This window comes from Numida meleagris, chromosome 5 (assembly GCF_002078875.1).
Source record: "Numida meleagris isolate 19003 breed g44 Domestic line chromosome 5, NumMel1.0, whole genome shotgun sequence".
NCBI classification, from domain to species: Eukaryota; Metazoa; Chordata; class Aves; order Galliformes; family Numididae; genus Numida; species Numida meleagris.
Window position 1 is genome coordinate 43,788,509 of NC_034413.1, and position 16,629 is coordinate 43,805,137.

At 35.1% G+C, this 16,629-nt stretch overlaps 1 protein-coding gene across 6 annotated transcripts in view; it reads right to left on the bottom strand.

Moving 5' to 3' along the window:
• The window catches only part of PGAP1 (post-GPI attachment to proteins 1), a 35,024-nt gene continuing 22,192 nt past the window's right edge, over positions 3,798-16,629 (bottom strand). For all 6 annotated transcript variants that reach the window (XM_021400582.1, XM_021400578.1, XM_021400579.1 and 3 more), the window contains exons 17-27: positions 16,065-16,131; positions 15,026-15,134; positions 14,617-14,655; positions 13,514-13,607; positions 12,705-12,795; positions 12,306-12,503; positions 10,765-10,897; positions 9,854-9,904; positions 8,368-8,588; positions 7,912-8,016; positions 3,798-7,074 (exon numbers count right to left, since the gene is read on the bottom strand). In XM_021400582.1, the coding sequence (XP_021256257.1) occupies positions 6,936-7,074; positions 7,912-8,016; positions 8,368-8,588; positions 9,854-9,904; positions 10,765-10,897; positions 12,306-12,503; positions 12,705-12,795; positions 13,514-13,607; positions 14,617-14,655; positions 15,026-15,134; positions 16,065-16,131 (1,247 nt within the window). In that variant the 3' untranslated portion in view covers positions 3,798-6,935. The remainder of the gene's footprint in view (positions 7,075-7,911; positions 8,017-8,367; positions 8,589-9,853; positions 9,905-10,764; positions 10,898-12,305; positions 12,504-12,704; positions 12,796-13,513; positions 13,608-14,616; positions 14,656-15,025; positions 15,135-16,064; positions 16,132-16,629) is intronic.

Here is a 16,629-nt window from a genome sequence, read left to right on the forward strand (position 1 = left end):
TTGGACGCTCTTTCTCATTGTGTTGGATTTATCAGCTTATATCATAATTATATTGCATTATAGTGTGTTATTTTGCATTCCGATATCTTATTTAGTAATTTAGTTTGTTTCTCCTCAGATTGTTGCCGCTGTTTTTGCTCTCAGGCCCATCTCCTTACCCGTTTTCCCTTTTCCCTTTCCTGGGGTGTGGGTCCGTGGGTCCCCCACCCCATTCATCACGGAACTGGGCCGAACACCCATAAACCATTGACAGTTTGCTTACTAAAAACAACCCATCAATCCCTGGTTGGTTGCCCATCACCCAAAGTAGGTATTCTGCCCAACATTACTCTGTCCTTGTGCTTGGAAAAAACTGCTAAGGGGCAACAAAGGAATTTAGTTGTGCATTTTTTCTAGATTCATCATCATACATAAAAGCCTTAAAAGTAGCATGGCCCTCTCAATGATTTCCACACTAGTATTCCTGTAGCCAGGAAGTCAACTATTACTAGGATTACTGGAATAACATCAGCACAGAACAAAGAAGAAACACACAGGTGACTGAACAAAGTTCTAACAGTCCTAAACTCACATACTACAAGGAATCAGTAGGGCTGACAAAAAAAAAAATCACATTATCTGTTGCTCCGCAAGAAAAACAGCACTGTGGCAGCCAGATTCATGTTAGAGCTCAATAAAAGAAAGTTATTAACTGATTTGTATTGCTACAAATTACTGTGATGCGCTGACATGAAGTCATTTTGTGTACACATCTCAACATCCACAGCCCACTGACAGTCTCTGAGATACGACATCTTTATTCAAGAACAAGTTTTACTTAGTACTATTACTGGAAAAAAAAGAATTTGGGGGATTTTGTTCAAAATATACAAACAATCCTGCAGAAGTGGCTTTTCCTAAGTTCTTCATGTTAAAAAGTAAGAAATTTTTTTTTTACTACATAAAAGCAAGATTTTAAGACCTTGAATATTTCTTTTTGATGATTTAAGAACAGAATGCATAAACTTATTTTTTCAAACTTAAACATTGTTCTTAAAACATGAAATTCCTTATTCAAATGTCTGAAGCTCACAAACAAATGCCTCCCTGACCCCCAATTCTACCCAAAGCACTTTGAGCAGATGTTGATACTTAATGGCTACAATAAAGTATTTTGCTTGAGCTACAGTTTTGAAAAAAATAAACTAAACTAAATTTGAAAGATTCTGACAAAAAGACTTAGAATATGAGACATATCTGAGACTAATTTTTCTTCCTTATTTTTCTTTTGTCATTATGGAAAGAAATGAGAAATTAAGGTCAGCTAAAGTTTTCTGTCTTTGAGTGGTGTGATTCCAAACCATAAGTACATTGTACTTCTCGTAAATCTCAATGTCTGTAAATGTAGTTTAAAAAAAAAAGTCAAAAATTACTTTCCCCTAACCAATTATCACTATGATCCACACAAATATTTTTGATTTCAAAAAAGAAAAATAAGGCTACAGAAGTCCACAGGCTACAGTTAGTGTGTATTCATTCACTGGTTTAAGGCACACAGTTGTGGGTTTTGTCCTTTTGTGGTGTTGGTGGGTTTTTTTGCTTTAGAAAGATACAAGTTTAAAGTCACAGTGAGGATTTTCACATTTCAGTTTTGGTCTGGCACTAATTATGTATCTCATGTCTACTTTTGTAAACTTCTGTAAAATATTTCAGTTGTCATGTACTGGTCTCAAATACTGTTTTCACACTTAGAGTGACACAAATGGAAAACAGAAGCCTGAGTTGATCCCAGAATAGTGCTTTTAAAATTTAAAAAAGCTAAACATCGAAACACTTAATATATGCCTTGAAGTAATTTAAGAATTTGGAGGAAAACGAAGCCTTCATTGGTACTTCACCAAACATGAAAAACTTCAGTAAAGCAATAGACTGCAGGACAGATGCTGTGTATCTTCACTATATCATCTGCAGTGCCTACTGTTACTGCGAACTTCCAGTTTCGTGCTACAGCAGAAGGACAGTGCAAACCAAGGATAACTCTGTACGGAAGGAGCAACTGGAATGATGTGCTGCAAAGTAACAAGCTTTTGTATACCATTCCTGAACTTCAGAGACAGGAAATTAGCTCTGATACTACACATTTCGTAGAGAATTTAGACCACAACCCATCAATAACTGTAGAGAGATCATACTTAAAAAATCTTTTATAATAGATTGAGTTGCAAAATCTGTATGGATATTAGAATGCAGAATGAGACCCTAAATCTTAAACCAACTTAAAATCTAAATGTCACAGCTTTGACTCTGGTTTCCACACTACAACGCCATGAGCACATATTTGAAGCCGTTATGTGCTTAGATATCTGAAGAACTGAAGTAGTTGGCAGACTCAAGTAAAAGATCTTGAATTTTCTAAACACTTACATTTATTTTAAAAAATTGTAATGTTTACTAACAAGATGAAATGTATACTAATTATTTAATCTTTAAATGTCCCAATTAGAAATTTTGAATACATTCTTCCATAAATAAAATATATATATTTGTAATAGGTTTGTCAAATAAACTTTAAGAGATTTAAGTTATTTTACTACGAATACTAGCTTAAAGCTCTAGCTCTAAGAAAAGGTAAAAAAACTATTTTACTTTAACATAAAAACGAACTTGCTTTTCAATTGTCATTCACTGGCACACATTTCCAGAGGTATGTAAGAGCACCACATAGCTTTGGTGACAGAAACACGTTTCCCCTAAAGGTATGGTGATGGAAGATTTAAAACCTCTTACAGGACAGTGCTAAGTGCTTATAAAGACTAGTTTGATTAGCTCCCCCCAAAAAAGGAGATGTAAAGAGCCAAACCTGAAAATTAAGCAACTACGATTCACCATGATATGTAAAAAAAACGTTGAGTTCAGTCTGTTTTGCAGCTCACAGTTTTCTACAGGCTTGGTGACTTAAAACAGCAGCACAGTTACTGTACATACAACATAACTGCCTCCAAAAACATTTTCAGTAGCTCAGAGCATTAAAGGTCTATAAAGGCTGCTCTTTTTCTCAGTGTAAACAAAAGTTTTCCCTTATCAGCACACTCATCAATGTACTGAACTAAACTTCATCAGCTCAATCAAAAAGGCTTCTCAAATATTAATTTTATGCACAGGCACATAATTAGCTTTGATCATCCTGTCAAGATCTGAAGGAGATATATCAGATTTTAGGAAAAAAAAAGCTAAGTGACAGGTTTACAACCTTGTTACTGCCAAACAGATGGAAAATTAGACTTCATATCAGGTACCAACCTATAAAATAATGCTTTTCGTTGCCCCTTGTCTTTTTGTTTTAAGTATCAAGGTATTAATTTTTAAAAAGAGTGACTTTAAGGGTGGCCCAGGTAGTTAAAAAGTTCTCTTTGGCATTGGTTCTCTTCCCCATTCTTCCTGCAGTACATTCCAACTACACTTTTAGGTTTGTTGATTTTATTTTAACTTTGCAAATGAGTATTTTGGAATAAATTGCTATATGTGTCAGCTCAAAAGAAGAAACCATCAGAGTAGAACTTCAAGTATTACAAATAAAAATAAATGGAATTTCAGTTACTGTGTGGTTGTTTATTTCTTTCCTCAGGCAACAAAAAAAAAAAAGGACAAATACCCTTTTCAGATGATGCAAAAATGTGACATACTGCAAACAACTTTAAATCAGTTCTGAAAGTATCACCATACTAGTAGTAGTTAAGAAATAGCACTTTTTCCTTACCTTACAAATACAAATCTTTTATGAACTGATAGCTACAGGTATAGCTATTACTGCAGCATAATAAGAAAGATTCTGCTTCAATTAGTGACATTTGGTACTCTAGGTTGTCTTTTTTTTTTTTAATTCCCTTTCTAATAGCTTACAAAAACATAAGAGAGACACACATTCTTATTTTGATTGTATCCTGACATATGAGCCAAAAATTCTTTGTTTTACATGGCATGATCTCCATATTGTGGCGAATGTCCACAGTGGTTTTGCAAAATTAGTACCTCAACTTCTGAAAAGGAACAGAACAACAAACTTGGAGTGGGAGCCAGCAGAAATCTCCCTTTACAGCACAGAGTTCTAAATCATCATGAAATAGCTAGTCTTGATCTTCTCCAGTAACTCTAAATAGTTTGAAGACTGAAGAGTAAATTGGAATTTTGATTTAAAGATATGAAGAGAATGTATTTCCCAAAAGCTGTTTTATAAATGTAGTCCTCTCATACAAAAGCATATTGTAATATTTACCATATTTTGTCATACAGTCAATTAAAAAGCCCTTACAGCGGGTTAGCCTATATTTCTGCCAAGACTGTAAGGATTAAAGTAGCAGAACTAGAAATCCGTAGAACAGAAGCCTTTTCTCCAAAAGTACGATCATACTATTTATCTGAAAAACAATTTTGGAAATTTATAAAGTCTTTTCTTAGAATTGGATGAATTGTCCTCCGGATTTGTCCTAATCCCCTCCACTTATTATACAGGGAATCTAGTTGAGATTAGAACCATCATCTCTCAAACAGCAGTTAGACAGTCCTCAATCACTGCACATCTCTTGAGAACATGTTTTTCATCTAGCAATGACAGACAAAGCATACAAAATCCAAATTTGCAATAAGACTTTTCTTCCCCCTGTGAAAGTAAATAACTTTTGGAACAGGAAACATCAACAGAAAAGCAATAAGAGTCTTTCACCTGGGTTCTCAGACTAAGGATTACATCTTTCCTTTCCTACCTACACCTTCAAAATCACTAAGAATCACTACACAACATTTTGTAACCCATTTCATTAGGAATGATGACAACATCAACAAAATTCCCAGCTAACAAAAATACCATTAAATAAGCAAAATGGTGTTATTCTACGATACACTGCTTGCTCTCCTTATTTTGACTATTATTTTATTCCACCAACAGCTCCAACAAATGGGTTCATGCATGAAGAAGTGATAAAGATGGCAAACCAAACTCAGAAGCAAAATACTGTAGCAGGCCAAAGGGACCATGAAGGCCAAGGAAATGATCTTCCACAGAAATCAGATTTTACACATTTCACAGATGGCCTTTTACCAGCCCCACTGCAGTTCTGTCACTACCCTTTACACTCACAGCCACTTGAAAGTAGGGAAACTACTCCATTCTTCTATGTCTGAAAAGTAACTGTTAGGCTAAATCAAGCTACAAGTATACATGGACGCAAATTATCTTATACACATATACTGTGGCATACATTGGTTGGACAGTATCAGGATATAATATAGTTAACGTTTCTGATTTACAAACACTATGCATGATCTGATCTTGTTAGTAAAATGTTGAGACTAGAAGGTCAGTGCATAGGTTACTGACAGCAGTAACAGTGGTTTGGTTAACTACTAATAAAAGCAGTTCTAATGACTTAGAGATAGCTTGAACTGCTGACTTGTTTATAAGACAGAATAGGTTCATTTTGGAAAGCCACTGTGTGAATTAATAAGTCTTTTCAGGCAGCTCAGATGAATTGACTCTAAGAACAAGCTAGAACTAACTGAGGCACTTTAGGCAAGAATAACAAGATACAATAAAATCAATGGGTCAGGCTCTACTACTATAGTACGAATATACTCAATTGACAGTAGGTAGCAGATTTCCTGTTATTATCCATGTTAGGTAATCAAGCTGGTATAGTAATTCCATATGAAGATGACAGGTATCTCAGATAGTGGAGACTGCTAACACAGAAGCAAGTAGTAGCACTCATCTCTACACGCAATCAATATCTCATTTTAAATAACATAATGGTTAGTGGGATTTCTTCTTTTGGCAGAACACATGCCCTGGAGACAGAATTCCTTACACACAGCTATTCTAGGCATTGTTGTAAATGGCAGTCACTGTAGCATCTAGGCACTAAGATATTTTTTTTTAAGAAGAGCTAATAATAATGGTCAGTATTTTATACTACTAAGAGCTCGTCCACACGAGAAAGCTAGCACAGTATAGCAAGGCATGGATTTACATTGTTGTAGCTATTTCATATTAAATTACTCTATGGACATTTACTATGAGATGACGACGTTCCATTTACAACAGGAAAGATCCCTGCCTTGGCTATCTGGAAACTGCAGTATAGCAACTGTTCTGTAAACTCACATCATACCTCAAAATTTGCTCCCTTCTACATATGGACAAGGCCTAAGGAGTCATTTCTGAACTAACAAAATTTCAGAGAAAATTGGCAATGTTTTAAAATAGCATTACAGACAGTTGTTTATGAATCTGCTGGTAACCTTCCACAATAGAAAGCTACACAAAGTGTCATTGTTTTCTCATTGTCACATAAATGAAAATGTTTAAGACTTCCAATAATCTCCCAGACACTCATCTAACAGTAACTGAACAAGTACTTTGCTAGAAATAACAGCTCTGTAGAAGCAGTACATTCTGGTCTGACTACACGCAACGGTGTCAGCTTTTAAATGTAGCATAAAATGATTAAGAGTATACTTGGCTGTGTAGTATTCTGATAGTCACAGTGTGCTTGAAGTTTATTGAGTTTAACCAGCATACTTCAGACCTGCAAGAGATACAAGTTCAGAACATACACACTGTACAGTGTACTGAGTAAAAAAAAAGTCTATTTCAACAAATTAATACAGTGAAATATCGAAGTGTCTGCAAGGCAAACAGTGTTGAGATGTTACATTAATACAATTCACGTGCTTACACACGTACAGAGTTAATTCACTTAATTTTCACAGTCAGGAAATGAACACCATGAAAAACTTTCTAAGCAGCATGAACAGAACTATAAACTTTTTGTAAAGTAATCACTTTTCAGTTATCTTTCCCAAATAATGCAAGTTATGTTAATCTAGGCATTCCTTTGTTGAAATTTGTCCCCTCTCCGTTGTTACCTTCTAGGCTGCACTGTTCTTATATAAAATGAATGTTACACAATACAACACAGCAGGTGTAGAAGAAGAGATAAAGTTACGAAATGTGGTACTTTGTATAAATGCATTCGTCCGAAAGCCAACACTGCAACAGACAAAGGGAGTGGAACTTTGGTTGCGATCTTCAAGAGTTTACTGTAAGAATATAAAGAAAAAAATGCCATTTTTGTGGTCATATGTGCAGGAAGAGCCCAAATACCATATTTCATTTTCTTCAGAAAAATAATGTATAGATTTCAAGAATATGCAATTTTTAAACAGAAAAAAAAAAAACAGGCTCAGTGGAAACTAACAATTGATATATAAGCAAGAGAAATTATGCAAAAAGGCTAACAAAACGTCATTTAACAATATTATTACGTCAATTTAGAAATAAATTCTCCGTAACAGGAAGATGTAGCATTTTAAATCATTTGAGTTAAAAGTACTGGTCAAGAAGATAAACTACACTGTTTGTTATTAAGCTTTCATGGGACAATAACTAATTTTATGACTGAGGAAGAACTGCACAAGCAAGTGCTCCAAACAAAGCACAGTATGGGCACATTTAAAAAATTCTCCCATAAGGGAGTATTACGAGAACACAACTATAATGGTTTAAAATCCACTTATCCTTTTAACTTCCAGATAACAATTTTTAAGACACAGTAGGATTCTGTAATATTTAGAAGGATTAAATGAATTGTGAATGAAAAAATTCACTGTTAAAGGAAGTCTTTATGCAACTGGTATTTTAGATATTAAATACTTTACTTTAGTCCACATGGTAAATACAGGTGATTTTTCTCCACTTACCTGAACTACAGTCATTGCATGCTTTCTACCTAGTTCTTAAGACTTAAAATACATAAGTTTATGAATCTTTGTGTAGTTGAATAATTACATGTCTATGAAGCACAAATGAAGTTTTAACACACAAACTGAAGTGATAAGAAATAAACAGTAAAACAACTGGGGATTGGGGTACAGTACCTTGATTTCACTTCCGAAGTACTTGAATTCATGAGAATTTCTAAAATGCATACTAGTGTAATAGCTGTAGCTCGACATGGATCAGGGTCAAGCCTAACACTGTACCTGCAGAAGAGTGAATTAGTTTTAAAAGCATGTTACTTCTTAACTAGGCTACCAGATAAAATCCAATTTGGAAGCAAGGATGTGCTAACAACAATGAACATGAATGCATACAGCATCCCAAGCTGAATTCAAATCATTTCTAAATCATTAATTTCTTCAACATACCATTGGCTCTCTTAACATCTACTTATAACTAAAGCCAGATTGCACAGAAAGAATGGTTACAGTTAACGGAAGTCTTTGATGCTATAATAAGGTAGATAACCTGAAGAAGCAAACATTTGCAATTGTGAATATCTTCAAAGGTTTGGATTCTTTTCTTCCACCCTTACTGACCATTTAAGAAGTTACCTGAGATTTTTTAACCAATAAACTAAAGATGGCAAGTTGAGCAGCACAATCCATGTGAATAAATTGAGTATTGTAACATGGATCTTAAGACTGTTAGCAGCTTCAGCAGTTGTACTGTTCAAGAGAGACTGCGTTGCTTCTGAAGTACTGTCTATCAAACTCTGGTTTCTGATCGTGCACCTAATGGAATTCCGTGACGTTTCTTTTGTGCAGTCTGAATCCTGGAGAAAAAAAAAAAAAAAAAAAGCAAGAAAACACACTGGCTTGACAGAAACCATCCATAGGGACAAAGAGGGAAAAGCTATCCCTACAGTAGCATACAAACTCTGGTTCAGGGAGAAAAATTGCAATTTATCCCTCAAAAAAGCCATCAAAAGCAAAGATCAATAGCTCCACTTTAAAGTATCTAGCAATTTCTCTGACACTAATAGATTGTGTCTTTGGAAGAAAAGAATAGAAAGATATCTAGGAGAGTAGAGATATCCTGACACCACTGCAGTGATAAGAAATGGAGTTCCTGGAAAGAGGAAGAACAGAATAAAAGAAATAATAAAGCATGTGGGTGAAAATCACAGATGATCATTCCTGGAAGAAATATACAGGAGGTAATGTAACTGGGAGTAAAACATGAGCTCTAAGAATAAATAATAAAGATGAATTAGTAAGTTGACAGATGCTCCATTCCAATGACTGAAAAAACTACAAATGAAACATAAAAAAGACTATTTGGATATGGAAGAAGAGCAGGAGAGAGCTTAAAACTGAACACCAAAAAAAACCACCCAAAAATTCCACATAAGTTTGTCAAAAGCATTTCCTTGCAGACTGCTTTTTTAACTGCAAAACTGAACAGGTAGATATTATATGCAAGTATGCACACACACTCTGTATACTATACATTAAAGTAACTGAAAAAGGAACAAAAATCAAAATGCATGAAAACCAGCAATATTTTGCTTCTTCTCTCCTTTTTAAATAGTTCCCAATTTACTGGAATCTCGGTCCACAACCAACTAAGAAATCATATATTTCACCTCCTGATTAAAAAAGAAAAAAAACAGTCCCAAATTCCACAAGCTACCTGTCTTGAAAAGATACTTACCTATAGTATAAATTATCAGAAACCTAGTTTATGCCTAGAAATTAAATTTATTTCTTTAGATAAAGTGTGTAAAATCAAATACCAAAATTTAGACAAAACTCGGAGTTCTCTATGTATTCAGAGACAAATTATTCCTCCTAAATGCACTTCAGACAAGCTCACACTGCAGTGATCTTGAATAGTGACTGCAATAATCGTACATCACAGAGTAGGATACTTGTGTCCTATATTTCCATTGTGCACACAGTAAGCAAACTGCAGCCGTTCAGTTATCACAGCACAACCTAATACTGCCAGGGCAAGATGGTAACAATTCATAACGAACACGTTTGCCAAACAGTTTTTGGTCATAGAATTTTGAACAGAAACAGGAAACACACTCACCCTATTCAGCACGTTTTGCTCTGCTCTTACATTCACATTCAGTTTTATAACCTGTAAGACAGATTTCCTTTTTTAGTAAAGTTGCTTCACATGAAATCTGTAGTATACAAGAAAAAAACTAATGGGGCTAATTATTTATTAACTTTTTAATAGCCAGGGCCTCAGTGGAGCTCTCTCAGGTTCAAAGGCCAAAGAGATATCCTGTTCCTCATGCTGTGCTTTCTGCTGCCACCTACCTATGTCAGACCACCTGCAGGCTGCTTCCTTTAGTACCCTTAACTCTCAGCCTTGTGCTCCCAAGGCTTCCCTAGAAACTAACCATAGTAGCCTTTTTAGCAACTATATAACCATAGGGTGAATCAGATACCTAAGTTAGATACTCTGATGCACCAAAGACCATGGAAACTGAATAGCAGGGACTAAATATGGATCCTCATGGCGCTAGCCAAGGGATCAGATTAGACATACAATAAAACTATTCTAATTCAATAGAGCCACATATCCATCTTCCTCCCTTTACTTCAGAAGGATCTGTGAAGAGTATTCAAGATAGTATTCTACAGAACATTCCAGGACCTTCTTTCACTGAAGCTTTTGTTCAAGGAAGTTATAAGTCTTTGGTTTTATAACATGACATATCCATAAGATAAAAATTGCAACTAAATGAATTATTGTAGCATGCATATAGGATCGCAAATTCCTTTGAAAGAAGTATTATCAAAACAACAAAATCATTCTAAAAAGCAAAAGACAGAGTTGATAAATTCAAAAAAGACATATTTCAAGTACCTAAATTGTAACATTTCTTTTAAATATACAACACGGTAACCTTCATTTTTTGCTTTTAATACTTTTAATTCAAAACACACAAAATTCTGACCTCACTAAAAATTCAAAATGTTTTTCAGTACCTTGAACAAGTATTGAAGATAAATAATGAACAGAGCAAATGCACCACAAGTGGTCCAGCTAACCAAAGCAAGGGACCCCACCACGCAGAGTCTTCTGGGTGTAATCAATTTAGCTTTTGAAAGTACAGTAGGTCTGAAAAAAAGACAGAACCACCATCACACTTTGTAGTTTTGATGTCATTACAAGATATCTAACAATTACTCTGTTTCATGAATGACTCAAAAGAATACGCTGCTCCTGAATTAAACACTGGAAAAACAAGGTTAGACAAACACATATACACCAACTGGTATATAAACTACTTGACAAAAAACCTTCATCAAACAAACAAACAAAACTATCTGACATCTTCCTGTAACCAACACGTTTTTAGTTACTAGTCTGTAACTAAGGCATTACTTCTACTTCACTTGGGCAACACATAGGATACTTTGGTGAACGTAAAGCATTAGGTTATCCTAACTCTAGATCTACATCAGTCATTACGTTCTTCTAGTGAGACAAAGAGAACCAACACTGTATTATTACTGCTGCCCAGCTACACATTCAAAACGACCCCAACTACAAACATTAATACACTGCAGTGTTCAATGATAGCACAGGAGCATACAGCAGTAAGCTTGCAAGATTAATTTTGTGACATTCTTCTCAGACAGGAATTTCTGCTTGCTCACAGAGTGAGAGACACAGGAAAGCTTATTTTGAGTCTCAGCTTTCCAGAAGATATGACTAAGAGACAAGTATGAACCTGAAATGACAACGATGAGATGACAAGATAGGAAAATGGGGACAATGCAACGGGGAAGATAGATCAATGTCTGTAATTTCTTGGAATTTCACTGAACATTCCAGGATTAAAATAGACAGTGAAAATGGGAAAAAAAGTGTTATTTGGAAAATACCATTTTAAAAGCTTTTGCAACCAATACTGAAAATAACCACAAAGAGAACCATAGAATCATAGAATCCTTAGAGTTGGAAGGGACCTTTAAAGATTGTCTAGTCCAACTCCTCTGCAATGAACAGGGACAAGCACAGCTACATCAGGTTGCCCAGGGCCGGATCCAGCCTTGCCTTGAAAGTCTCCAGGGATGGGGCATCAATCACATCTCTGGGCAACCTCAGAAGAGTACTTGACAGGAACAAGAAACTCCACAGACAGCTAATGACAAATTATTTGCTGCTGGCCATATCAGAACTTTTCCAAATACTGACCCAAAGCCAAATGAATACCATCTACTTAAAAGAGATTTATAAATCATCATCTTTTTTTTTCCCAAGAAATTCAGGACTGGACCAGAACCTGTATCAGGTACTAGAACCATGTATGGTATTAAAAAGTCATTTAAGTTCCCTTTTGGTGATGCGTAGCAAGGAATACGAGGCACTTCTCATTCTTCATTAGTACTAAGCACTAGCAAATCCAGATGTCTAAAACCAGGCAGAATTTCATCTGTCCAGCCATTCACACTGAAGCAAACAAAAATGACCATGTTGCAGACATCTAAAAAAGTGTAATTAGAATATAACATTGTTTTACCTAGTCAAAGTTAACCATAATGAAGAGAAGATTCTCAGAGATGTAGAGAAAAATACTCCACTCCAGTAGGCAATGCCTGTCCCAAAAAGAAATAGAATCAGGGACACAAGGGGGAACCATGCATCCTGACTACTCAGTACAGCAGCATCCACCTCTGGTAGCAAGAGTGAATCCCATATCTCTCTAAACCAGTTAAACCTGCCAAAAACATGAAAGCAGTTATTACTTATCACTTCCACTTGCTCTTACAGTAAGACATTTAATCAACCACACTTCTTACTACAGCCTTTCAGACAAAATCAGTCAGACCATAACATAATAATCCTCCCACCAACAGTTATTCTAAAACTTCTTGTTTTAGAAGCTGCTTAAAAAAAAAAACAGATGACGCAAACTTACCCCTGCAGAAACACAATAATGCTTATAATAGGTTCTACTTTGTAGGGTTTAGCTGTTCTAACTAGTTCAAGTGAAAATTCTGAACACTGGCCTAGAATCAAGAACAGAAAGCACCGATAATTATTATTTTGTCATGAACTTTAACAAAGACTATTCACAACAATAAGCAAATTCAGGAAAAAATTTGAAAGTTCACTTTCAAGATAACTGTGTCTTATGACAATACTGTAAGTCAGACTACTGCATCATGATTGGACTTGATATCATAAGTCTTTTTCAACCTAAACGATTCTGTGATTCTATGATCAGAGAGCCTTATTCACTGCATCATTCATATTCAGGTACTATGGCACAAGAGCTTGCAGAGGAATTCAGTTTGTTACAAATACCAACCTGAATTTAAATGAAAATGCATTTTGTCTCAGGACATGTCTAACAATCAGTCTCCAAATCTCATCTTTATGCAAGATTAAGTTATTTTATGCATATTAATATTATATTTTAAACTTTTACATGCATTTCTAAGTAGTTTTCTATTAATACTAAAATATGGTGCAACACACTAATCACAAGGAAGGGACTGCAGAGTAAAAAAATAAAAAAAAAAACCTGCTGGAACACAACCATGGAAAACTATCAACAAACTATAACTGAAGCTAAAGAACATATATCCAAAGTATTTGCTCAAGCTCAATGATACTTGGCTTAAAAAAAAACAAAAAAACCACAACTGCTAAATCTTCAACTGTAAATTGGAGAAGTAATTTCTTGAAAACACTAGAAAAAAAAATATTTTTCTAGAAAGCTACCTGTCAACATCAATGTAGTCAGCTGTCCTCCATAGGTAAGGAGAATATTAGAAACAACATAGACAGGAAGAGCGCCAGCATGGAACCTGATTATCTGAAAGACAAGGATAAGAAAATCATTTGTATACATACACTCACAAAAATTAACACAAAGCCAGCATGACAATTTAACTGGAAGATCTATCCTAAAATATGCTAACAGTTTCTTGTTAACATGTACAAGTACTTGATAACTGCTATTAACAATTAATGTCATATATGGAAAATACTCTCATAAATGGCTACTCAAACGTGTAAGAACCAAGCTATAAACAGCAGCCTTTTTTTTTTCCAGTCATGACAAATACAAGAAGAATAGATTAGCATGTTACTGGTAATTCAGTAAAATACATAAGCAAACCCTAAAAGCAAAAGGCACTTTCCAAGCAAAACCTGCATACAGTTACGAATCCTTTCAGACTCAAATTTCACTTACGTTTTACTTGGCATCCACCATACAAAGTTATGAAATAATATCCCTTTACATAATGATAGTACAGAAATTCTTCTAAAATGATAACAAAATGAAAAATCCTTGATATAATCGCATATATTCAAATACAGAAACTTGCCAGTAATATTCCAGCGCCATACTTAGGTGCTTGGGAATTTAATTACTTTTCAGAATCGGAAAATTGCAGATGGGTGGTCTATTCTTACTGACACCAATGTAGAAAAGTATTCCTCATGGATAAAGAAAGAAAAATTGTTAAAAAGTTACAAATTGAGCTAGTTATACTTTTTTAACCCTACTTTTGGTTCATGTAAAATGTTCAAGTTTTATCAGTACTGACACATTAGGCAAGACAGTCAAAATGACTTCCAGTGCCATCCTTCTGTAGATACTGGGCTAAACACAAAGTCAAATGCTCAACATGTACACTACACTCTTTGGAGCTAGAGTGATTTTCTATTCTGAAAATGGGGGCATGGGATGGGATGCCTTGCCAAGAGACTGTTTTAACTTGTCCTTGAGTAGTGCTCCTCTTGGCATCAAGAAGGGATTTCATGTGCCATAGTAGGGAAGAAATGAAGGAAAAACTTGTACTGAAAGCCCTTCTTACTTGTCCGAGAATTTGTAAAAATGACGTCTTCAGAATTACCTGCATAAAAAAAGTTAACAGATAATTTATTGTTATTTTGCACAATGGCAAACAAATACAAAATACTTAAGAAACCAACTTAGCTATTAGAACATAGGAATCCTGTAATTAAAATGTACAATAGCTTACTACCAACTTTTTTTAAACAAATACTTTAATGTTTTGCATAAAGAAGCATAAGCCCAACTTTCAGTAGCTCTCTAGCTTTGCAAAACAGTTGTAACAAGCACTACTTTTACAAAAAGGCCAAAGAGAACTTTAGATTTGCTTAGTATTTATTTTGCTAGAAACTAGCTATGCGATTTGAAAGACTGAATTACACAAAAATTACACATCAATACAAATTAGCTATAAAATAAATGTTTCTTACTTCATACTGACAGTCTGAAGAAGAGTAAATACTTAACACTGGAGACCTGCTCTCATTTTCAGGCTGAGCAATGTGTAGTTTTGCAGGAATCTCAGTAAATGATGGAACTCTGCAAGAGAACAACTTAACTGGTAATTGTTTTCCTCATAATAAAAAAAAAAGTTTAACTTGCCTTAGTCTTCAGCAAGTGCACATAAAACAAAACTAGTTCACCAAGAGAGACCACAAGCCATGAACTGAATGGTATATTGAACTTGCTTATTCACAAGGAACCATAGAATGGTTTGGGTCGGAAGGGACCTTACAGACTGTCTAGCTCCAACCCCTCTGCCGTGGGCAGGGACACCTTCCACTAGACCAGGTTGCTCAAAGTCCCATCCAGTCATCCAAGAACTACTTAGCATTCTCAAGCCACTGCCTTCCAGTCTATCAAGGGGCGAAGTATGAATGAAAATGTGCAAGTTTAGCTAACAGTTCCTCATAGAAAACATGTAAATACGCTAAATGGGTAGGATGGATTTTCAGGAAATAATTCAGTCTGCTGTGAGCATTAAGTTTTTGGAGTAGAAAATACAGGAAAAAAAGCCTGAAATTCAATCAGGTTGTTCAACTACAATTCATGAGTGACAAATATTTCAAGGCATATCATTTACTATTGTCAGGCCTATACTACTGAAAGAGCTTAGGGCTGCTCTGTGATCAAAAATCTGGATTACAGGAAGAAACAAGTATCCAAAGCAAGCTCTAGTCCCCACTTGTGAGAGGGTCAAACCTTAAAATTACCAGGAAATCAAACATTCATTTCCAGAAAATTAGTAACAACTATCAAACAAGCAACTAGTTTATTTATTAGTAGACATTCTGAAGAAAAATCAAAACAACTTCTTTGTCAAGAAAGGCAGACAGGTAAATGAGAGAAACACATAGAAGCAAAGCACTTGAGTCTGGAGAACTTGTCTCGTGTCAGAAATATGCCCACAGTGGAATGCTCAATCTCTTCCAAAACATAACAAGAAATTACAATTGTTAAAGTCCTTACTTAACCACAGTTACTGAGTCTTCATGTGACCACGGTATATGAAGTCTGTAAACGCTAGGTTTTCTTTCTGAAAAGGAAGATAATTACAAACAAAATTCATTCAGAACAAGATGTGGCAAGTGTCTGCAAAAATTAAATGAAGAAAACTTAATAGTCCCACTGAATACAGACAGAACATCTGCTAGGTACCACTTCCTCCAAATGACACTCAAGCACAAATACATACTCACTGCTTACCAGTACCGCTTGTTTACATCTATCTATCACACTTGACCTGGTATAATTTCACCATATGACTTTTAAAATGCAAGTAAAACAAAGGGTGGCCTACGAATAACCATACAGAAGCATTTTTCTTGTATTTACATTGCAATTAAAACTGCAATGCAGTTCAGTGCACTTAACATTGAACAAAAATGAGTTTTTTTTAAACATATGCTGTTACAGAACAAGACGAGAAGACACTGACATTTAAAAAGGAGGACAGTTATGAGAAAACCTCTGAATTTCACTTCTAAGCTATTTCCTCAAACTAATAAAACTTTTTTCAGGGTATGGGGGGGGA